This window comes from Rhamphochromis sp. 'chilingali' (assembly GCF_963969265.1).
Source record: "Rhamphochromis sp. 'chilingali' genome assembly, chromosome: 8".
Lineage (NCBI taxonomy): Eukaryota > Metazoa > Chordata > Actinopteri > Cichliformes > Cichlidae > Rhamphochromis > Rhamphochromis sp. 'chilingali'.
Window position 1 is genome coordinate 37,368,557 of NC_137935.1, and position 24,178 is coordinate 37,392,734.

General features: G+C 39.3%; 1 protein-coding gene across 1 annotated transcript in view; it reads left to right on the forward strand.

The window, feature by feature from the left end:
- Positions 1-262: 262 nt before the first annotated feature.
- Positions 263-24,178, forward strand: part of sez6b (seizure related 6 homolog b) — a 230,615-nt gene continuing 206,699 nt past the window's right edge. Inside the window, exon 1 of the mRNA XM_080888197.1 lies at positions 263-588. Coding sequence (XP_080744323.1) covers positions 513-588 — 76 coding nt within the window. The 5' untranslated portion in view covers positions 263-512. The remainder of the gene's footprint in view (positions 589-24,178) is intronic.

Genomic DNA, 24,178 nt, shown 5'->3' on the forward strand with positions numbered 1-24,178 from the left:
ATTAATTGCAACAAAACTAAAATCAAAATATAGAAAAATGTAGAAATTGCATGCATAATCATCAGTGATCTGACGTCAAACGTTCACAATTCACTTTTAGCCTTTAAAAGAATCACTGTCTTTAGACCAAACTTTGAGCTCCAACTGTTTTTCCTGTGTTCCACTGGATGACGCTAGGAGCTGTTCACAGTGCTGAATGCTCGGCGGCAGTGCTGCCCTGAAGAGGAGTCTCCTAGCAAGTAGAACACAGAGCGCTGCAACGGCAACAGCAGCTCTCTACAGCCTCCAGTCATCGCACAGAGTACAGTCTGTAGTCTGTAGTCGTGTTGGTGGAACGAAAATAACAGCCCGTCGTCTGCTTCAATGAGTACGTTCAGACAGCAAAACCGGGCTGAAGTCACCCAAAGGAGCACGCAGTGTGTGTAGTCGTTGTTCGGCGGAGCTCTCGGTGCTTCGGTCCGTCGGAGGGAAAGTGCTGATTCCAAGGCTCAAGAAGCGCTAAACGGGAAAACATGATGAATGGGATGAGATATTATTTTCCTGTCCTGCTTGTTCTGGTGGCGGTGGTCAAAGACACGGGCGCCAGAGGTAAGAACTGTTCAAATTATATTTATTTCGAAAAAGCTGTTCCCGTGTTTATCCCGAGTGCTTACATGGTTTTTCAGCCTTCGACTTCGCTTTCCAGAATTAGATGCTTGGGTGGTGGATTTTGTCTTATTTTCGTGATGGACGCTTTCCGTTTCCACCGTTTTCCAGCTCCTCCATGTGCTCACACGGCTTACGAATAAAACGCACTGGTTATTGTGAGGAAGACACGAGTGCGTACAGGTTGTGGCTAAATTTCAGGTTTGATTGTTTACATTGCTGTCCGATAAAAACATGAGCAGCACAAATCTTAAAAGCCCATTAAAGTTGTCAATCAAGGCGCATTTTACATAGCAGAAAGCAAACTTTAATAACCGTTACAACTTAGTATATGATTCATTTATAAGTCCAGAGGCAAGCGGGCGGATAAAAATGCAATTTTCCATCCTCAACATTACTAACTAATTACAACAAATACATTAAAAATAAAATGTATACATTAATAAACAACAAAGAAAGATCGCATCTTTCTCAGTGCTCTTATCATAACAGAGGAATGGCTTTACAGCTTTCCTACATTTTTCATATTTCCCAACAAAACACAGAGGGCAACAAAGCATGGATGGTGTTAGACGTCTCCCCGGATAGAGGCTAGGCGACATTTCGCCTAATATTTTCTGAATCCCTAGCCCGATACCTAAGAATTGACTTATCAACACTGCCTAGTCTAAGCATTAAAACTGTTATCATATCATCTATATCATACATGCCTCTTTGACAGATGACAAGAACTCTATGAAGTAAAGAAGTTATCTGAGGAGAAGCCCCTGCTTTGTCACTCATCTTTTAATTAGACATGTCTGTGTAGGTGTAGCCGACACCGGCAGAATCCACATTTTTCGGATGATCGGAGTCAGATGCCTGTTTTTAGATCTATATTGTGATATGTTAGAAGTGTCACTTACTAAATAAGTAAGTAGAGTAGAGGATTCATCATGACATAGCTAGAATGAACTGCTCAGTGTGCCATTTGGTTTGAGTCTCATCTAGGAATTTGATGTCACAAAGTTAAACTGTTCCCTGTTAGACTGCTGCTACTGTCACCATACACACTTCCATTAGCAGAGCCGTGTACTAATTTTACACTACATAATTAGTCTTAGTATGTTTGTGTTTCCACAGCAAAATGAAATATAGACCAAGTGTGTTTTTGACTGTACTGCACTGCTAGTGTACACTAAAAATTCACAGTTCTAAGGGTAAAAAGGTAAGCTACTAAGTTGCTGAAAATATAAATATGTTTCAGAAAGTGTTGGTGGATATCTTCACACAGATTAAAGGCTCAAATACATATTTTTCTCTGTCAATGTCAAATGTCAAAACTCATAAAATTCGTATTTTTTGTAGAGTTACTTCAAGATAGAAGATTAATAACTTCTGTAGTGCTGTATACACTTTTGGGCTGACATGAAGGAGAAGAGACTTATGTTACAGTTTTTTGTTTTCTTTCATTTTGTGTTATTGTTTTTTCCCCTACAATACGTCATGAACATGGGACCTACTGAGGTGTTATTCCTGAGGAGTTTTTGTTCTGGGGCTGTAAGATGTCGCTGATGATTGCGAATGCTACTGGAGTGGAGGATGTGCAACAAGATTACTGATCTAAGTCATCAGTGATTTTAATGTTTTGATTGTCTGACATTTTTGACTGAGGTCAAAAAGAAGTAGGCAGAGAAAATTCAGGTCCACCTTCTCCTAAGTTTGTCCATTAGAGAAGACTTTATCTAAACAGTTTGAAGCTGTTAGAATTAGTTTGGGATTTGAAAAACTTTCTGACCCGAGCCACTATAGGATTGAAGTTTTAATAGGTTCGAATCTCATAACAAAAGTCACAGTAAATTATTTGTGTAAAGTTATTGGAGTCTACCCAAGCAATGGAGTTTCATGGAATAAATAATGTATGGCCTGTTGTTGGCATGACTGACTGGTCTGACCCAGGATCCAGACCAGGATTGAATAGGTTGAATGACATATGCATCTAATTTGTCCCCAGAACTTGTCATCCAAGGAACTTGTTCTGGGGCTAAAGAGTCCCTAAAGGAACCATTATTATGTTTAAATGTTCTTGAAAAATAATCTAGCTCATAATTATGCTCATATATCTGATATTGACTAAGCAAAAATCTCTTTATTGAATTACATTGCTGGCAGTCATGTTTTCAGGTAATCAAAAGCTGTGGAAGTGAACAGTGAAAACCTGGATAAAAACAAAGTTTTATTCTGAGTGTGTAAAAATTTAGTATAACACAAAGTGTCTCATGCAAAGATACTTCACCTGACCTTGGTTGCTTTTGTGTCTAAATTAGAAACAATGAGTAGGGATTTTGGGGCTTTTAATTTGTAAACAGCTTTTTCAAAATTCTGTTTTTTAGCCTTTGATATATAGAATGCAGTATTTGGTAATGGTCAAGCTTAAATTTGCTTTTTTGGTGTAGTGCTCAATCTTGCGTCCTGAGGTAGCTTGTGACAAAAAAGATAAAAAAGTAGAGATGCTGTTTGATATCCCAGTAGGTTTGAAGAATGCTTAGTTTAATGCATAATTTGTAACAATCTAGCTGCTAGTGGTCTTAAAAAAGTTGTAAAGCTTAAGATTCAAGGAGATGTGGCACTTGTGTGTTTCGGTATTAACATTTTTTTAACCAATTGATTGGCCTGCTTTTGTAATATACGTAATATTCAAACATGTAACATTTCATGTTTTATGCTTGTATAGTACTGTCCATTTTACTTCCCTCTTCACCACTAAATTAATGAATCGGTTTTATGAGACGCTACTCTTGATCTAATAGACAAGTGTCACCCAAGGGAGGTGATACTTTATGTTAGTAATTGCTATCCTTGACCCTGGCTTCTGATTAGCCTATAATCGGAAGTGCCAGGACCCTGCAGACGCTTTGTTTGGCTGCCACTTCTTACTATTCAAAGCTCTTCACTGTCACTGATGCACAAAACGGTGTGCTCTCAGCAAGCTTTAATGGTATGAAATAAGCCTTGCATGAAATAAACCTAGTGTCTTTTTGGAAAGCAGAATAGCAGAGGTTATAAAGTCTGTCTTTTTTGGTTCACTGTTGGCTTCAGGGATCATGCTTGTAGTTGACCTTGACCTTTCATTTTTCTGGAAGGCAGGCATTTTCTTTGCAGGACTGTGTTAGCACCAAGTTCTATTTACAAAACAAAATCCAGTGGTGTGTGTTACATTCATGTTATTACAAATCCAAAATACTTCAACATCAGTACGACCAAAGCATAACATACATTTTTGTGTCTTTTTTAGGTACATAGACAGCTATCTGTTTCTATTTATGTCTCTATGGTCTGGAAATCAATTTTTTAGGCTGTTAACTTCTTTGGGTTGCTCGTGTTTCCATTGTTAATACAGCACAAGTGTTTCAAATTACTCTGCATTTACAACTACAAAACAGTGTCAACAGGCATAAAGGCAGACACGATGTTCACTGTGATGTACAGAATGACTCAACAAAATCCCAATTTTATTCGCTCTGTATTGTTCCTTTTTTATATACTAAACCAAAATGCAATCGAACTCTGAGCCAAAAATAAGCTGACAGTTATATTCTGTTGACATCTGCATACACGACGTTTTATATTTTCTTGTTCTTGTTCTTCTTCCTTTTCGTCCAGCCGGGACGGTTCACCACAGCTGATCATCTCCCACCATCTGACCCTGTCCCAAGCATCCTCTTTTGTGAACACAGCGTTTTATGATTCGGGTGTGAACAAGTGAATTTGAACTGTTTGAACCACAACTTTACAATGACTGTCCAGGGGATTGTTAGTCATTGTTAGTTAACAGTAAATGATTATTAAGTCAAGCTTAACTCAGTTTACTACTTATGAACAATGCCCATTATAAAGTGATAACTATAACTTTAATCTTGCCTAATGATAATTATTCCAATTTTAAGTAATTCAGTACAAATAGGAACAACCAATAAAGAATAAAAAAACATAGTTAATCAAAATGTGAACTATAACAAGTGGCAACAAAGGTGCAACCCAGAAACTACTATCAGAGTCCATGACCAATCCTTTTCAACCTTAGTTTATTCTGCACGCACCAATATATGTCATTCACTTTCCTTGTTTTGTCCTTGAAATACAGATTTGGCGTAAACCACTTAATCTGAAGCAATTTATTTGTTATAATATACAAGAGTCTCATAGCCTTTACCAGTAATTGCTTGCTTGGTTGTCATAGTGATCATCAAGTTATTTTTAATATGACCTAAGTTGACTTAAGTCCTGTGTTTTTTTTTTTGGCAAAAAATTATGGCATGACTTGCAAAATAGGTTTGAGATCTTGAATTTAAACATAAAGTGCAGCTACACATTGTACCCACAGCATCTCAATTAGTCAACATATTTTGTTAAAATTTAAAAGGATGTTGGTTTGGTTTTTCATTTGGTAATGATACAGAACATGGAGGAAGACAATACTTTGCAGAACTGGGGCACTTGTTAACAGATCTATCCCATATGGAAAAGAAATAGCAAAACATATATGATTTACTCATGAAAGTGGCCACTTTCTCATTACTTTCATATATATTTTTAGTAAGTATACAAAACATACAAGTTTCATTGTATAATTTTTCAAGGGATCTTATATGTGTTTTCACTCTTGTATGCTTTTCATACAAGTTTCATACAAGACAGATAAAAACTTTATAAGATTTATATATCTCTTCTCCATATGGGATACTAAGGGAAAATTACAATGTGAAACAGCTCAACCTCTACACAATTAACACTGCAGCACATGTCAACAGTGCGGATGTACTATATGTCAGAGAGAAGAAGTAGCTCCATGACAAAGTAAATCTCTGACAATGTTGCATTTTCAGCTTTGGGCAGTTTTATCCTGAAGCTTAGACCTGAGCGATCAGTCCTGGTTCTACTTAATGTTTTGCCATTGCTACTACACTCACTGCTGATTGCTGCTCTGTTATTCTGTTATACTGTCTCTTTTCATGTAGCATTCTGTGCAGTTTAAGCACAATAATGGAAATATAACTGCAAGTAGTTGTAGACCTGAAATAGAACCTGTTTTGATGATGTCTCAGAGGTTTTGGGGTCAGACAGTCTGTCCTTTTTCCTTCAGATTACTACCCAGATAAATATGTTGGCCCTGGCTGACCCAGAGCAAGTGATGCCCTCAGTCCCACCCCCAGGGCCTGCTTGCATTGCCACTGCCTGACACTAATGGCTGCTGCAAGGCTGACTGGGCTAAAGGGGCTTTATTATAGGCCAACAACAACACAGTGCACCAAACACATAGACATCACAGCTTTCAGGGTCTAAAGGAAGGGGCTGCATAGTGCCCTTGGCAAATAGAAGTGATCCAATTTTTAAACAGCACCCTTTTGGGGTGTTACCACACCCCAAAAGTTATGTTATATTTTCTCTCAGAGATGAATTAGTATATTTTGGGTTCTTACATAAGTCTTCAACGTGTGGAAGAGGATTGTACCTACACAACTAATACATAAAAACATAGAATATCTAACTGTCGGATGGAGTAGTGTAAAGCACACTGCCGTGGCCTCTACAGCAGTAGACATGTGTTCTATTGAGTGATGAATTATGCTTCTCTGTTTGGCAAAAGTTAAATTTTTTCCCTGTGTCATTGTTAAGCTTTTCTTAATACCTTTTCCAGGGATTTTATAAAAAAGACAGACAAGAGCACTCAAAACTCCTTGCTTTCTATCTAACATTGACACATTCGTATTCTGATGAATTCACCGGAGAGCGACTTGGGGTTAGTATTGTGCCCAAGGATACGATGCAGACTGGAGAAACCAGCAACAGTCCAATCAGTAGATGACCAGCTATACTTCCTGAGCCATCCACAGTCACTGTGATGTCACCCTTTTGCCTTGATTTTGAAGCCTCAGTGAAACCTCATTTTAGCTCCTACTCTTAGAAGATAGAAGTTTCTATTTTTGAATTATCAGGTGACAGTACCAAGCTTTGGTCACAAGTGTCATTCGTTACATTCATACATGGCTGACTAAATCTTTTGCTGAATAAAACGGTTTCTTCCTTTCAGAACCTGTCCTCATTTAATTCATATAACTCCTTCAAATGTTTATAGGAACTATTTTCAGAAGTGATAAGAGACCCTTTCTTCCTTCTCTATCTGTATCTCTCTCCCTCTCACACACACACATACACACCCTTTCCCCACCCCCTTCATCATCCCTGCCACAGCAGAAAAGCAATTTGTTCTTGGTGTCACTGATCTGATGCAATCAGCACTGCTTCACGCTTTTGAATAAAGAAAAGACAGCGAGAAAGGACACTGTTTAATTAAAAGACACACTTTGGTGAATGTGATGATCATATAATTTAAGGTGGAGGACGTAAGGCTTACTTGTTCAACACCTGCGCAACAATCACGACTGATTAACCTATCCAAACTCACCCGTTGCACTCATCAAGAGCTATTCAGGGTGTTGAGACTACAATCTCCTTCTAATTGTCTCCCAGCCTTTTCCTCTTTAAAGCACTCACTTGGAAATGAGATTTATCAAAATTCACTGCTGCTCCCTCTCACAGGAAATAGCGGCTTTGGTTCTTTACATACAACTGCTGACACCTTCAGAGAGGAGCTGAGGGGGTGGAGAGGTGGAGCACTCTCATTTTCCCTTTTCTCCATCTCCTCTTCTCTCTTTGGATAGCAGTCCCTGTGAAGTGAACAGTGCTCTTGTGAAGTATTTACCCTCATCTCTGTCAATCAAAGCTGGTTTCCTAAGGCTGCATTCATCTGCTTTACAATATCTTTGGGTCCTCTCCAGTTTGCTATTTCCCATGACAGAGTCTCTGAGTTAAATTAAATATGATGCAAATGGCAGATGATGCATTTTGAATTGCATCTGCTTTATATGTCACCATCACATCCCACATCCTGACATCTCTGAATGCTGCTTCATGTGGCCTTTACAGAACATTCATGAAGAGTCACACATTGAGCTGAGAGTGTCTCTTTTGACTTTAAATCTGACAATAAAGAATTCTCTGAATCCAGTTTTGCACACAGACACAATTAAGTCCACCCTAACAGTCTGAATTTCAAACTGGTACATTAATCCTTAGCATGGCCTAATTGATAGCTGTCACTTAACATCAATCCAAGAGCACCTTGGGGTATTTCTTGCAAATCAATAGTCAGTGTCAGTCATATTTGGTTTGCTGCTATGCCTCAAGCAATCTATTTTGGATCTTGCACCATTTATTTTAGGTAAAAGCTACTTTTGGCTTCTCCCCTGTGTTTGACCTTCCAAAGGTTTTCACCAATGATGAACAAATTATTTACTTTATTTTAAACTGTACGCTCTACTTGCTTAGTGACACCTTGTCACTGAGCTTATACACTCAACAATGGGCATGAACATAGAGCAGAAATTCTGCTCCTTGTTGACATGTTAGCATCAAACAGTTATTGTCGGTTTGCAGGCAGCACCTTTTTGATGCCAGTTTCCCATTTCCCAAATTGAAGTCTGGTGACTGTGGATCACTGCACTCTGCTGGTTCATGTTTAAAAACGTGATGATAAAAGAATTTCGACGTGTTGCATAATCCTGCCCAAGCCGTTCAAAGATGGTGCACTATGGTCATAAATAAATAAATGTGATCAGCAAATGGTTGTGGTTTCCACTAAGAGGTTCACAACTCAAAAAAAACAAGCAAACAAAAAGCACACAGAGAAAAACTACATGCAATGCTTTCATCATACCTTACCATGAGAACCAATTTTTTCATTCTTCTAAACTTTTCCCTCATCATGGATGCTTTTGTTCTTTGCGACTATCCTGTCTAAACTCAGCAGATGTTTTTGTGTCTAAATCCAATCAGGTAAGCAGTTAAACCTGCATGAGTGGCATTAACATGTAGCCATATTTAAATTTTACCCAAAGCCCTTTTCTTCTTCTCATCCTTGGTTTTGTGATGGCTTGTGGAAGTGGGTAGACCTAAGGAGCAGGCAAAACAACGAGTTGTGCAAGAAAGTGGGTTATTTACAAGCTTCAACAGTGATGAAAAAAAAACTGAATTAAGGTGTGGCATATATACCTTTATGTGGCTTTCAGGGAGTCTGTAAAAGGGGAGAGGGAGAATTAGTAGAGGCAGGAGTACAGGCAGAGGCAAATAACTGAATATTTGACTGAAACATTCCTTGAAATCCGAAGAGTGTGTTTCTAAGGGAGGTTAGTTGCAGGGGTGACTGGAGCTGAGGTTACCAGAGACCTGTGGTTTAGATTGGGCAGGGAGAAGAGTTTCTGTCAGAGGCTGGCTGTATGGGAGAAGCTGCATGCTAGAAGGCTAGAGATGTTTTGCCTATGATCTGGAGTTCCACAGAGCAAGATGGGTGAGTTCTTTAGGTAAGTAGCTGGGGATGCACAGGCAGGAGTCCATGAATATCAGACACCATGAAGGAAGAGACAGTCTTGTGCAGAATCACAGTCACAGCTGAGCCTAAATATTAAAACATTGCTTTTGAGATGAGTATAAGCCCAGCTTAGGAGGAATGGCTTCACTCAAAGGTGGAGGGCCTGTAGCCTGACAGGTCTGACGCTGTGCAGTAAATGACCAGAGGTGGCAAAAATATATACATTCTTTATTTAAGTACAAGTGCAGATATTAGTATTAAAAATACTCTAGTAAAAGTTGAAGTACATATTCAACTTCTTTACTCAAGTAAAAGTGAAAAAGTTAAAAAAAATAAAATATTATTATTATTATTATTTTTTAAATGTTCACGGTGCACCATGTAAAACCGGTTAAAACCAATATTAACCGGTTTTACAACATTATACTAGACAGTATAATGTTAGTGTGAAGGTGGAATTCAATAAATGAACCTAAGCATCATCAGCTTAACTTCAAATTCATCTCTGTTACACTCAAGGTAACCTTACTCTGGCCAATGGCACAACAGCTACTTTGCACCGTTGACACGCTATTCTTTATTTTAAATTATTCATAGTAGAGCAAACTGACCTGTCTACGTCTTCAGTTCAATTCAATTAATTTTTGCTCAATAGTTTGTCAAGATGGCGCTTCCACTCTTTGCCAATGAACTTACTAATGCAACTATGCTGGACATAAGGCGTTGTCTCCACTCCTATCTGGGATTCCAGCTCACCTTTCTCGCACCCTGGCCTCAGTCTCATGGCAAAAGCGCTTCAGAAGTTGGTGCAAGCGCAGTGGTCTGCTTGTGAAGCTTAAGGCGTACTTGGTGTGCCCTTCCCCGGCTCCTTGGAATGAACATGGATCTGTGCCCGTGGATCCCATTGACACCTGGCTGGTGCCTGTTGTTGGCTTGGATCAGATGTTCCAGCCGTGTAGGATCTTCACTCCTCATCTTTGTCAGTGTGGGGTTAACCTGCAGCTGCTGTGTGGGGTCTCACAGTCAGCCACAAATGTGCTGATTGGATTTGTTTTTGGATTTGTGAACACTAGATTGTTGAGTAATACAACTTTTATTTATCACCCAAGGACTAAATTTCCTCTGTATAGCTGAAACATGGTTAAGTGCTAGTGAGTCCAGCGCATTCACAGAACTTGTAGCGGATGCCTGCTGCTTTTTAAACTCTGCTCAAATATGGGGCAGAGGCCTAGCGGTTGTTGTAAAGAAGCAGTATAAATGTAAACCACTGTCCTTATCAACATCACCTAGTAGCTTTGAACTGCGTGTGTTTGAGCTGAGTCGCTCTCACACAGTGCTCTGTGTTGTGGTTTACAGACCCCCCAAATGCAATAAGGACTTCTTAACTAATTTTTCTGATCTGTTGGCTGAAATTATGCCAAAACACAATCATGTCCTTATTTCTGGGGACTTCAACCTTCAGGTGTGCTGCCCTTGTCCTGCTGCAGTTGTTGGGTGCTGTCATGTTTTAACCCTTCCACTGCTGGACAGTTCTCTGTTGTTTTTAATCAGAACTGCAGTAATTCCAGTAATTCTTAAATCCAGATATGACGCTAAGAGGAAACACTTTGCTGCTATTATTCAGGCAAATTGATGTAAGCCTCATGCTTTATTAAAAACTATTGAGATGGTCCTTCATGCGCTGTTGGTGTCGAGTCCTTTCAGGAAATTTGTGAAAAATTTCTAAACTTTTTTATTGATAAAGTATCACGTGTGAAAGCGCAGATTTCCTATTCTGCTCTTGACCCTTCTATCCGTGTCCTTTGCTCTGCTACCAGTTATGACAGTTTCTTTGCTCAGCCTGGAGGAGTTGGTTTCTCACCTGAAGCCCTCAGGTTCCCTATATGATGCTCTTCCTCCATGATTTTTCAAAGAGCTTTTTACTCACCATAGCACCATTTGTACATTCCATTGTAAAAAGTCATTTGTCGTCTGGTGTTGGAGCTGTTGTAAATGTGCAGTAATTCAGCCTCTGCTCAAGAAACCTGCTCTTGATCCTGATATTATTGCAAATTACAGGCATATTTCCAAACTGCCTTTTATCTCAAAAACTCTTAAAAAGGTAGTTTACAAGCATTTAATGTCCTTTTTAGAGGAACATGGTATTTTAGAGGGTTTTCAGTCTGGTCTTAAAGCTTTACACAGTACTGAATCTGCCCTTTTAAGAGTTTTTAATGATGTGTTTTTAGCAACCGACTCAGGTGAATGTTATTATTGTGCTTTTAGGTTTAACTGCTGCCTTTGATTCAGTGGATCATAAAATTTAGTTTCTCGGTTAGAGCAGTTGGTGGGTGTTGGGAGTACTGCACTGCAGTGGTTCAGATCTTATTTGGCAGAGTGAACTTTCCCAGTGAAACTTGATGTTTAGGATGTTTAAATTTAAATATTACCTCTCTTCTTCCTCTTATATCTTGTCTTTCTTATCTTTCTCCATCTCTGAGTGAAGTTAGCTCTCATTCTTTTCGTCCAAGAGAAGCTGTACTTTTAGCTAGCAGACACACTGTGCAACAAACTACACATAGATAGTTTGTGTTTGCTGATGGCTGTCAAGGTGATAGAAATGTTGCATTTGAATTGACCAGAGTGTTAAAAAACATTACTCCCTTTATGTTTGCCTTTATGTTTCCACTTTTGTAGGGTTAGCTAGTATGCCAGTACCAAGTACCTGCAGTTGTTTTGGTGTTGGGCCAAACAAAAGAAAAAACAACAGCCCATTTTAACCCCTGACTATGGCGCATGGTTTTGCTTCTTTTATCTCTTTTTATGAGATGCCCTGGTGATTATTCGCCTTTCATGTGTTACTGTTTCGACTTAAACCGGTTTGATGTTTCAAGTCCTGCAGTGATGTGAAATACTAAATACAATCATATGCCTGTTTTGAAGATGTAAGGATCAGAAAGTACATATATTTGTTTTAAAAATGTACAAACTTAAAGGAAAAGGTTGTCAGAAAATAGCTACTCAGGTAAAGTACACATACCTGAAAATTCTACTTAAGCACGGTATAGTATTTATACTTCGTTGCTTCCCACTTCTGCAAATGACTTATATGCTGATGCATATTTTGTCTGATCTCAGGGATTTCTTTATGTCTCTTTATTTGTTAAAGAACAGTTTTGTCAAATTTGTTAAAAATTGTACTCTCTTTAGCTACAGAGGATGTCCAATCTCTCTTTGTTATTTTTATAGTTGACGAATATATAGCCTTCTCTTTGTCTTTTATCAAAATCTTACTCAGAAAACATCAACTGAGCAGCTTTGACAAGTTTGTAATCGACAGTAACTGCTTCTCATTTCCTGGGTGATTGCTCATTTCCTTCTCTGTCAACATCTCATCTGTCCATCTCAGCCATTGCTGCTGCCTCTAAGTCCAGTCCACTGGGTACTGGAGGCGCATTGATCCAGCAGCAGTGGCGCATGGCCATTGTTTATACAGAAGACAGGCCCTGTCCGCTCTTCCTTCATGCACTGGCAGACAGTGTACACCTGTCTAATTGGGGCTGGCTTCTTCTGTGCATACAGAGCCAAAGGCCTCTCCACAATGATTAGGATTCTGACAGCTTGGCTCTCTTTTAGATTGCTGCTTCACATCCAGTGAGCTGTTTTGGTGAGGAGAGGGAGGAGGGTCATAGTTTGTTGTTTAAAGGTAGACAGACAAGGGAAGTCGCTATTTTTGTGTCACACATTTCTGTTGTCCTTGGAAGAGAATGAGAGAAATAACACTTGTCAGTAAAGGCTGTGATAGTAATCCTCCTTTTTTGTCCACTAATTTAAATCTATATTCTAAAGGTAAACAGAGCTGCCTGGGTTGGCGGGGTGGGCAAAAACCGAGCTTGGCTAAAATCATGTCACAGAAAGGCAGAGTCTTGGTTATGGAGGAGGAAGAGAATAACTGAGCAGAGGAAAAGTGAGTAGACAAGACAGAAAAAGTGTGGGGCCCGCAGAGCCATTGGGGGGTATGAAAAGCGAAAAAAACAAAAAATAAAAACAACGCTTGGGCACTGCTAGCACGGGGCTCCCACACAAACGCAAAGCAGGAGATGAAGCATCGCTGAATAGGTTTCCAAACCAACTTCATTCTAAGCCAAAGACTAGAAAATATGGTGAAGCAAATCTTCCCTTTGGTTTCACCTGCACAAGTGCCGAGGTAGGTCTCCCCTGCTTAATTGCTTTTCCCTGCGTCGGGAGCAGTACTGGGCTCTCCAAATCATGGACAAACAGGATCCCACATTCTTGATTTTTAGTTCACAAACACTTGTTGTAATGACTAACTAATCCTGACATTTTGGAGATGTTAGCTCTTTATACAGTAAAGTTACAAATAAATAATATTACTTTGGTTTCTGCCACTGTACAATTTCTCTGTTGCTTGATGCATCAGTCATAACAACAAAACATATTCTAGTCTTTACTTTATAATTCACAGTTAACCCATATGGAAAAGATATATATAAATCTTATAAAGTTTGTATCTGTCTTGTGTGAAATTTGTATGAAAAGCATATAAGAGTGAAAACAGATATAAGATCCCTTGAAAAATTATATAATGAAACTTGTATGTTTTGGATACTTACTAAAACAATGTATGAAAGTAATGAGAAAGTGGCCACTTTCATGAGTAAATCATGTAAGCCTTATATGATTTACTCATGAAAGTGGCCACTTTCATGAGTAATCACATATACGTTTTTACTATTTCTTTTCCATATGGGAATCTTTCATGTTCGTAAGTGGATACCAGACCCATGTAGAGAAAAATTAAGTATTTTCGTCTAGACATCCCAAAATGTGATGCCCACATATGTGGACGCCAGGTCCTAGGAGGTTAAATAAGAATTTGTTGTAGTGCTTCATATCATTATCTGGCTCATTGTGATTTTCATGAAGATAATCAGTGTGTATTTTGGTTAATTATGGATGCCAATGTAAAACTTGGAGTTTGCCTTGTTTTTGATCATTTCTTTATACCTCTACCAGTGACCAGTGAGTTAATAGCAAAAGGATTTTCACTATTTATTATTTAAGTGTGTCAGGGTTTCTGGGTCTTTGACCCAGTATTCTTAGTTCATGTTCACTGTTTATATTCTGTCTGCTTCACCTCCTGTTTTATTGTGTTAGCCTTGGTCCATGTGCATTATGTTCCGTCCTCTTCCCGTTTATCATTAGGTCATTATGTTCAGCTGTGTACTCACCAGGTTCTAATCTCTCATCACTCAGCCTGTGTATTTATGTCCCTCAGTTCAACCAGTCCAATGTCGTGTCATTGATGTTATTGTGATGTTGTTCTCGCCGCTGTTAGGTTGTCCTCTGTTCAGTTCCGTCAGGTCAGCCGGTCAGTTGTCAGTCAGTCTTTCATTCATCCATTCAGTCAGTCGTCCAGCCGGCCAGCCGTTTCCTACTTCTGTTCTGTTTGTTCACTCCGTTGACAATAAAACACCAATCTTCACCTACCTGTGAGTCCAGCGTTTGGGTCCTCCTTCTTTCGTCCACGACCTCATCCTGACAAAGTGATTGTTTCCCATTATGTGACACTGACCTGTTCTCCCCTTTTGTTCTTTCTGGTATTGACACCAAGTTAATTTGTGTGTTCACTGCAGCCCTCAGAGAGTGTTCACTTATATAATTTGTTATTATTAAATATTACTTTAAGTTTTACTCTGAATTTTTGTTTACTGAACGTCTCGATCACCATTTGCATATTCTAACAGTTTCAAAGAGGACTGCATCTGGCACTATTTTTATAGCAGCTGGAAACTTTCTTCCTTAATTCCTAGTAGAGCTGGGTGATATGAGATTTTTTCATATCACGATATGTTTTTTTCATTTCAGGCGATAACGATATCTATCACGATATAAGCCAAATAACTATATTTGTAAGATTTAAATGTGCCGTTGCTCACAAGTAAAATGTGAAATAATCAGCAGCTTGTTTTTATTTAAATATTTATTTCCCATAATAAGTTCAACAGGGTAGATGTACTTAAGGAACATGAGACTTTTTCAGGTAAATAAAGGCAAATATTGCAAACTGCACAAAAGGCAGCCGCTAAAGCGTTTAAGTTTCAAAATAGAACAAACGAAACAGACTAAATTGTCAATTCCACTTAGAAACAAAATATTAATTCTAAAAATAAATCTTAGTTTGTTTTACAGAAGAACAGACAAAACTGACTAACTTTTGTCAATATCAAATAAACTGAGAACTAAAAGGAAATTCTCAATCTCTCCTTGTTGTATAGCTTAGCTTTTCAAACAGTTTTAACAGTTACTTTAGCCTGACAAAAGCCGAATGACGAATTAGCACTTCCAGTCAGAGACTGAGGCTACGTCCACACGTACACGGGTATTTTTGAAAACTGAGATTTTCCATTTTAAAAAATAATCCCGTCCACACGTAAAGGCAGAAATGAAGGAAAACGCTGCTATGAACATGCCAAAGCAGCAGGTGGCGCTAGATTCCTAACTGTGCAGAAATGCTGGCCAATCAGAAGTCTAGAAGCCTCGGTGGGAAAAAGTAAACAAAGCTGGGGCATAGAAGCAGAACCGAGTCGTATGTGTGGAGGGACAGTAACTGTGTGTATATGTAAGCATTTAAACACTGCAGAGAGTAGAATTAACAGTAACAGTATTGTAGAAATTCATTTCACTGAAACAATAACGTGGCGCACAGTGTGACGTCAAAAAATGCGCACACCTTTGACGCTGCGTTTTCTCCGTTTTTCTAGTCCACACGTAAATGCAAAAATGGCGTTTTCAAAAATCTTCGTTTTCAGTGACCAAAAACGCCGTAAGGTGCAAACGCTTGTATTCAAAAGGTTTATCCATGTAACTATCTGATAGTAGGTGTGGGTAGCCACAGCCCTGCCCCCCACTTGAAGCATGCATGGATGAGATCCAGGTCAGTAGCATTATTGGGTAAAAAAGAAAATAGAGATTTTCAGAAGTAAAGACGGGCAGAAATTTACCAATCTGCAAAAACTGCAGTCTGGAAAAATTTCAGAATATTATTACTCAATATAAATTTGTGAAAACTTTGAAATGTCTGCTTGCAAAGGACAAGGCCAAAAATCACAAAAAGTTGCCCATTATTTTTGGCCCGCAGTTGACATAGCATTAAAAACAGCCATGATTCTGTCATAAAGATGACAGATCAGGAACACTTACAGAAATTAATGTCTTTCCATGCAACCATCCATAAATTAAAGCTCTATCATGCAAAGAAGTACTAAGTGAACATGAGCTAGAAATTGTTGCCATCTTCTGTGGTCGAAAGCTCATTTGAAATGAACTTAGTGTAAAATTGTTCTGTGGTCAGACAAATTGAATTTGAAATTCATTTTGGAAAAACTGGATGCTGCATCCTCTGGCCTAAAGATGAGAGGGGCCATCTGGGTGTTATCAACTCTTCAAAAGCCTGCATCTCTGATTGTATGAAGATGCATCAGTGCCTGTGGAATTGCCAGCTTGCACATCTGGAAAGGAATCATCAATTTCAAGGAAGGCCTTGCATATTTCAGCGAAACAATTCTGTATCTATTACAACAGAATCGCTGTGTAATAGAAGTGTCTAGGTCCAGTTTGTTGATATTAACTGAAATGTAATAGAGTGCATGGGGATTTTATTTTTTACATTTTTAAACCTTTTCTTTTTGCTTTTGTTTCTGTGACTCCACTAGCTGTGTAAAAAGGTAACTGTTTGTTTTACTTGGACTATCAAATTTACAGTATACAGTGAAAACAATAAACTATTAAAATAGTGATGAAAACATGTCTATATTCTACTTGGTACAGTTGAAGTAGATTTTGAGAAAATGCTGTTTAGTAATAGAGGGTTGTAGGAACTTGTCAGCTGGTGCAGTCTTGCAGTGGTGCACTGTAAAGATATACAGGGTGGGCCATTTATATGGATACAATAAAATGGGAATGGTTGGTGATATTAAAGTCCTGTTTGTGGCACGTTAGTATATGTGAGGGGGCAAACTCCTCAAGATGGGTGGTGACCATGGTGGCCATTTAGAAGTCGGCCATCTTGGATACAACTTTTGTTTTTTCAATAGGAAGAGGGCCATGTGACACATCAAACTTATTGGTAATGTCACAAGAACAACAATGGTGTGCTTGGTTTCAACATAACTTTATTCTTTCATGAGTTATTTACAAGTTTCTCTTTGTTCACAGCCGTTGACATGTCGAAGAGGTTAACACGTGAGGAGCGGATCGAAATTGTGTTGATATCTGGTGAACGCAGTAACCGTGTCATTGCAGCAGATTTCAATGCAAGACACCCTACGAGACCACCCATCTCCCATGCTACAGTCAGCAAACTGCTTCCTAAGTTTTGTGAAACTGGTTCAGTGTTGGATTTGCCAAAATGTGGACGCAAGAAAACTGTCACTAATGAAGAAACATCAGTGGCTGTCTTAGCTTCATTCAGCAAGAGCCCACAGCGTAGCACTTGCCGCAGAGAGAGTGGAGAGTGGCATTAGTCGAACATCCCTTCGGCAGATATTAGCTACTCACAAATGGCACCCTTACAAACTCCAGCTACTGCAGCATCTCAACGAGGATGACCCAGATCGGCGCACAGAATTTGCAGAATGGGCAAATCAAAAATTGGAACAGGGCCCTCAGTTCACGCAGAAGATTTTGTTCAGTGATGAGGCAAACTTTTATGTGAATGGTGAAGTTAACAAACAAAACCACTGCAATTGGTCTGACACTAACATTGGATGGATCCCTCCAAGACTGTTGGAACAACAAAAGTGATGGTTTGGTGTGGTATATGGGGCACAATGATAGTGGGTCCATTCTTCATCAATGGAAACCTCAAGGCCACTGGATATCTGAAATTGCTACATGATGATGTGTTTCCCTCTTTATGCACTGAAGCTGGCACGTTCCCTGAGTTTTTCCAGCAAGATGGTGCACCACCACATTATGGGTGCCAGGTCCGAGCATTCCTAGATGAACAGTTTCCTGGAAAGTGGATTGGTCGTCGTGGGCGAGTTGAATGGCCCCCAAGGTCTCCCGATCTGACCCCCTTAGACTTTTATCTTTGGGTTCATCTGAAGGCAATTGTCTATGGTGTGAAGATAGGAGATGTGCAGCACCTGAAACTACAGATACTGGATGCCTGTGCTGGCATTTCTCCTGTGGTGTTGCTATCAGTGTGTGAAGAGTAGGAGAAGAAGGTTGCATTGACAATCCAACACAATGGGCAGCACATTGAACACATTATATAAGTGGTAAGAAACTTGTAAATAATTCATGAAAGAATAAAGTTACGTTGAAACCAAGCACACCATTATTTTTCTTGTGACATTACCAATAAGTTTGATGTGTCACATGGCCCTCTTCCTATTGGAAAAACAAAAGTTGTATCCAAGATGGCCGACTTCTAAATGGCCACCATGGTCATTCACCACCCATCTTGAGGAGTTTGCCCCCTCACATATACTAATGTGCCACAAACAGGACTTTAATATCACCAACCATTCCCATTTTATTATGGTGTATCCATATAAATGGCCCACCCTGTACTTATATAGGTATAGATATAGGTATACCTACTGGACTGGAAAAAACAAACAAATAAATCAAACAAACATATATAAATAAATAAATACAAAAAATTAGGGCTGCTGTCATTGCGATTAACACAATTAAAATTTTTAATGCAATCAACCCATCTGGAGCGCCGAATGACTCAAAAACCCTGAAATGTCTCTGTCAACGCATTTCGGGCAGTTTGTCCAAAGTTTGTCCATTCTTCTCTCCAGATGGGTTGAGCCAAGCAATTTACTTTAAGCTGAGAAAGAAGGCTCTCCAAGCTGCTGTGGGAAAACAATGTCTTATGAATGAGGAGAAAGAGACAAATCTCTACTGATGTGCAACATGCTTTATGCTCTCATTTTGCCACTTTAGGTATTTTGTTCCTCTTCACGGACATTATAATGATTATTCACTGTGCTGTTGAATGAGTCAGCAAAGATGGTTTGTGTTATTAGAATGCAGAGTATATAAAAGATATTATAAACACACATAATGATGGGTTTTTCATTTTAAAGTACAGCTTTGCACAAAGTTCATTCAGTTGTATGGCAAAGGAGAGTTTGAGGAGAATGTGTATTAATCACTTACATGGAAATGAAAGGTAGAGATGAGGTTTTGAAATGAGTGTGTATAAAATGAACTCACCAAGTAAAATGCCACTGACAGAGCACCCCAGGCTCTCAGTCTTGCAGTAATAAACATAAAACAAGCAAATACAGGGCTGAGACACAGAACCCTGTCAGAAGAAATCAGCTGCATCATTATTTACCTTGTGAGTTGTCAGATGAACAACAGAAGAGCAGTAAGAGCTAAGAAAAAAAGTCACTGAAAAACGCTCTGCATTGTACATCTGCAAAAATAAAATGAATGCTTGAGTGCCTGAGGCATGCAAACCTTTGCGTAGAGTTGTTTTCCTACCTAACAGTAATACTGAGAGCATTCTCTGTCTTTAAAGACGCGCCTGTTAGTTTAATCTTTTTCACTGACTGTCTGAAGTTTCCTTGCAGCAACACTGCAACTTCTGTGTAGTGTTGCATGTCTGAATAGTCCAATCTAGAACTTTTCAGTTTTAGTCATACAGTATTATTGAATAAGATCTGTTCTTATTCAGAAATACAGAGGAAGTGCTGCTGGCTGGAGATGGGTACTTTGTGCTCTGAATGGCTAGTGGAAGTGAGGAGAACAGTTCTGCTCACCTACAGAAGTTGGCACCTGTTTCCATAAAGGAATCTATTCAAAACTCCCACATTGCAAATAACAGCCTGACAAACTTTTCCTCATGTCTGTTGAGTGAGTGAATTACACATCAGACATGAGGACAGATCACGGAAGCTAAAATGGATGTGTCAGAGAAAAATATCCTAATGATGTGCACGTTCATTGGATTATTGTTTAGGAAAATAATTAAGCTGCAAAATAATTAAAATACAGCGCCGCACCTGCTAAAACCCAGAATCCCTATTTTATATTTAAGTATAAAATGTGGTCACTAAAACCCCATAATATCTGCAGTAAAATACAGGTACTGATTGCATCAGAAAATCCAAAGCTTAGGTATATGAAACATCAGTCTCTTGTCTCAGCTCTTGTAAAAGTTCTGTACCACTGGCTACAAAAACAGGAGCCTTCTCATTCTTGATTTTGTTGTTTTCAATTGTAAGTAAAGTTACAAATATCAGATTAGCAAAGTAACTGCCAGTCTCCACACCTACTAGCAGAAGTCCCTAACAGGACTTGATCACCTTGCAGCACAAATGAGTCTCATCCACACCGGCTAATATAGGGTAGAACAATTCTGATCATGAAGCATATCCAAAAGGGTACAACACCATTGAAGTACGCACCGATTAATTGCCTCTCTACAAGCTGGAAACCAAACAGCAGTAGGCATGAGTCAATACATGAGCACAGCTCATGTATTGATGCATGAGTGTTATATGGTGTTATATGCATTGCAAATAACACCAGAGGACTAAAGCACCAGCTCCTTGTTAATATAGCAGTATACCAGGACTCTAAGACCAGGCAGAGCAATTTAAGAACTCCCATAATTGACAATAAGAAAGCATACAACCTAATACCCCATCACATGCATGCTAGAGTGCTTGGCACTGTACAAGCCTAATAGTGTGTCAGTCACTAAATCAACTCAATTGAACTATGGAAAACAACACTGGAGGCCAACACAAAGGTAATCACAAAGTCACCATCAAGTGCAGAACATGCCAAGGCGATATCCCCACTGTTGTTCTGCATAGGCTAGGATGCCCAAAGTCAGTTCATCATTAAGAGTGGCTATGGATATAGATTCAGCAATGGAGTGACCATCAGCCGCCTGCATATAGATGACCTCACTCCAGGAGTGAGTGAGATATTAACTCACAAGCATTTACAATGAGAACATAAGGATGTCATTCGGACTGGAAAAGTGTGGCAGAATGGTTGCAAAGAGAGGGAAGGCAATCCAGACTGAAGGGGTCAGAATAGCAGGACAATAACAATATCACAACTGACAGGACCAAAGAAGACTGTGCAAAGATGCCCCAAAGGCTGTTCAGCATTTAGCAGCAGGATGTAAGATGCAAGTTGGGAGCGTGTACATAAAGAGGGATGAAGTGATAGTGCCACATATGGATTAGAAGTCCTGATACGAGACGCTACCAAAGATGGTTGAGAACAAAATGCCTAAGGTCCTGTGCAACTTCAAGTTCTAGACATACAAGCAGCTGCTAGCATGCCAACTGGACAAAGTGGTGATTGACAAAGATCAGAAGACCACAGTTGTTATTGTAATAATAATCAATTTCAGGTTTTCCAAGCTATCTTTAAATTACACCAATTTGTTTATACAATTGCATACAAACATACAATTCATGAAACTAGGTCCCAGATACATGGATGGTAAATCGAATAGGACTCAACAGATAAACAGCGTAACTGCTGTCAATGAGTATGAAAGCTTTCCACAGTGAATTGCATTCATATGGTACTTTTCTACTCTTATTAATCGTTCAAGCTATACACTTACCTCACATGGTGGCCCCTTGATCGGAAGGTCGGGGGTTCGACTCCACTGAACAGCTACCCTGAGGTACCCATGAGCAAGGTACCGTCCCTACACACTGCTCCCCGGGCGCTGCATTGGTGGCTGCCCACTGCTTCACTGGGTGAATGGGTTAAATGCAGAGGAACTATTTCCCTATGGGGACTAACACATACACACATTACATTACATGTGTGGCCAACTTAGAATCACTAATTTGATTAACATGGATTTCTCTGGACAGTGGGAGGAAGTCAAAGTACTCATAGGAAAAACAGGGAAAATATGCACCATCCACTTGGAAAGGCCTGATCCAACCACCAGATTCAAACATTCATGTTGTGAGGGGACCATGCTAATATGGGTTCCATTGGCAGTTAACAAACCAGGACCAATTTTCCCCCCCATAAATGTCTGCATCTTGAGTTGTTATGTGTTGCCAACAAAACTACATTCATGTTAGGTTTACATGTTGCTCACTATAGTTCAGATTATGTCATTATATACAACTCGGTATATTGCAACACTTTAAGATGGCTTACCTGGCTTACCTTAGTACCAGATCAAAATCATTCATTTATTGCTGTTACTTTATACTTTCGGGGATCACCAACATCTTATTTTTTGTGTAAAATAATGGAAATTAGGGGAAACAATAGAAACATTCATAAATATGCTGCTTTGTTAAAGCATCAAAACCAATGTTACTGTATGTAAATGTGTGAAATCCCTGGTATAGTTAATGTTGACTAAACAGGTTTTAAACATTTATATAATGATGGAATTCTAGAAAATAACTGTCTCTCATATACTCGTATATAGTCCAGCCTAACAATACAGTCCACACATGCTAATTTCTGTCAGATGTGCTGTGCTTGTGAATACGCCTGACAGCAGCCAAAAAACCACCATTACCAGAAACAATGCAGTGGCTGATGGCATGGATAAAAACAAGACAATTTCTTCTAGACAGCTGCATTGCTTTTGAACACCTACTCACTCAACTGCTGCCACTGCCCCCATCATGAGTTATTCTATCTCATTCTTTCCACAGAGATACTGGCTTTTCATACATTGAGAATGAGAATGAGAAAGCCTCATTCTCAAAGGAGCTGATGCCAAACGGCTGACAGCACTATAGCCAGTAATGGCTCCTGCTCCACAGTGCAGACAGAAGGAGCTTTCAGTGTCATTCTTCTCAACCCTTGCATTCGTAAATTACACCAAGGATCAGTGCAACTGTCTGCTATTCATTTCCACCTCTACAAGATCATCTGCTTGTATATTTTTGTGAGGTTCTTTTCAGCTTATCCACTATAGAAGTCTTCGATCCTGAATGTAGTAGAAGGCCAGTGCTGCTTCTTTTCTTCAGATTCAAAGAAAAGATAAATATGAGTCTCTTGCTCCCAGAGTCTTTCTCAGTAAATTGCTTGATGTATTTAATAGCATGTTTGCCTTGCCTTGCGTTGTGGAATACATAGTAGTGTGTGTAAGCTAAGAAATAAACACACTTCCGCAGTCTCAGAAAGATTTAAATGTACGTCAGTTAGATTTCTCCTTGCAGTTACTCCTGCTTCTTTTTCTTTAGTTTTCTTAGCTGCTCTCGCTACAAAACAGTTACATGGAAAGGTATGATGAAATATTTAACACTGTAGACCTGGTTCTGTTAGATTCAAAGTGAATGTGGAGAGCACTGAAGGGAGAACTATGCAAGTCCACAGACGCAACACACTGTGTGCCAGGTTACATTCAGCTCTGCCTCATTTTGAAAAGAACCGAGCAAACGCAGAGTGGGATGCACAGCAGGAATAGTTTTGACATGCTTTCTGCTGGTGACCTGGTTTTAGATGCAAATCAAGACATATCGTCTAAGCAATATATTTAGGCAATAATGAAAATTTGCATTTGAACATAGACAATCCATGATACACCAATGCATTTATATAGTGACATATGATATCATGAGAACCGCCGTGATTTGTGAGTTCCATCCCTACACATTGATTTATATTGCACTAAGAAGTTTCTGGGGATTCTCACCAACGTCAAGACTTTCTAAACTAATAAAATTCTACTAAAGAGTGACCTTCAAATAAGATTCAAATATTTTGAACTCTCCTCTTGATTCTTTCCCCTAGGACCATTTCAGATTAATTGCTTTTTTTTAAAACCAGTTATAAACCCAGCTGTTTAAATATAAGGAATAAGCCTGTGTCTCCATAATGCCTTCCTTCTTGCCTGTTTATGTGGCAAGTCTCATTTGCAGCCATCGGTGAGCTGGTGCTGCTTGTTTCCTATCAGTGACACTGCCAACATCTGAGGCCTGTACTACACAGAAGATAGCTTCTGGGTTAACCCTGGCTTTTCTGTCATTTGAAGGTGGTTCACTTCTTACAGGGGACAAATCGCCATGGTAACTTGTGCTGTAAACCTAACCTGCCATGCAGTTTAAGATAAGATAATTAGCGATCAGATGGTATGAAATCACCACC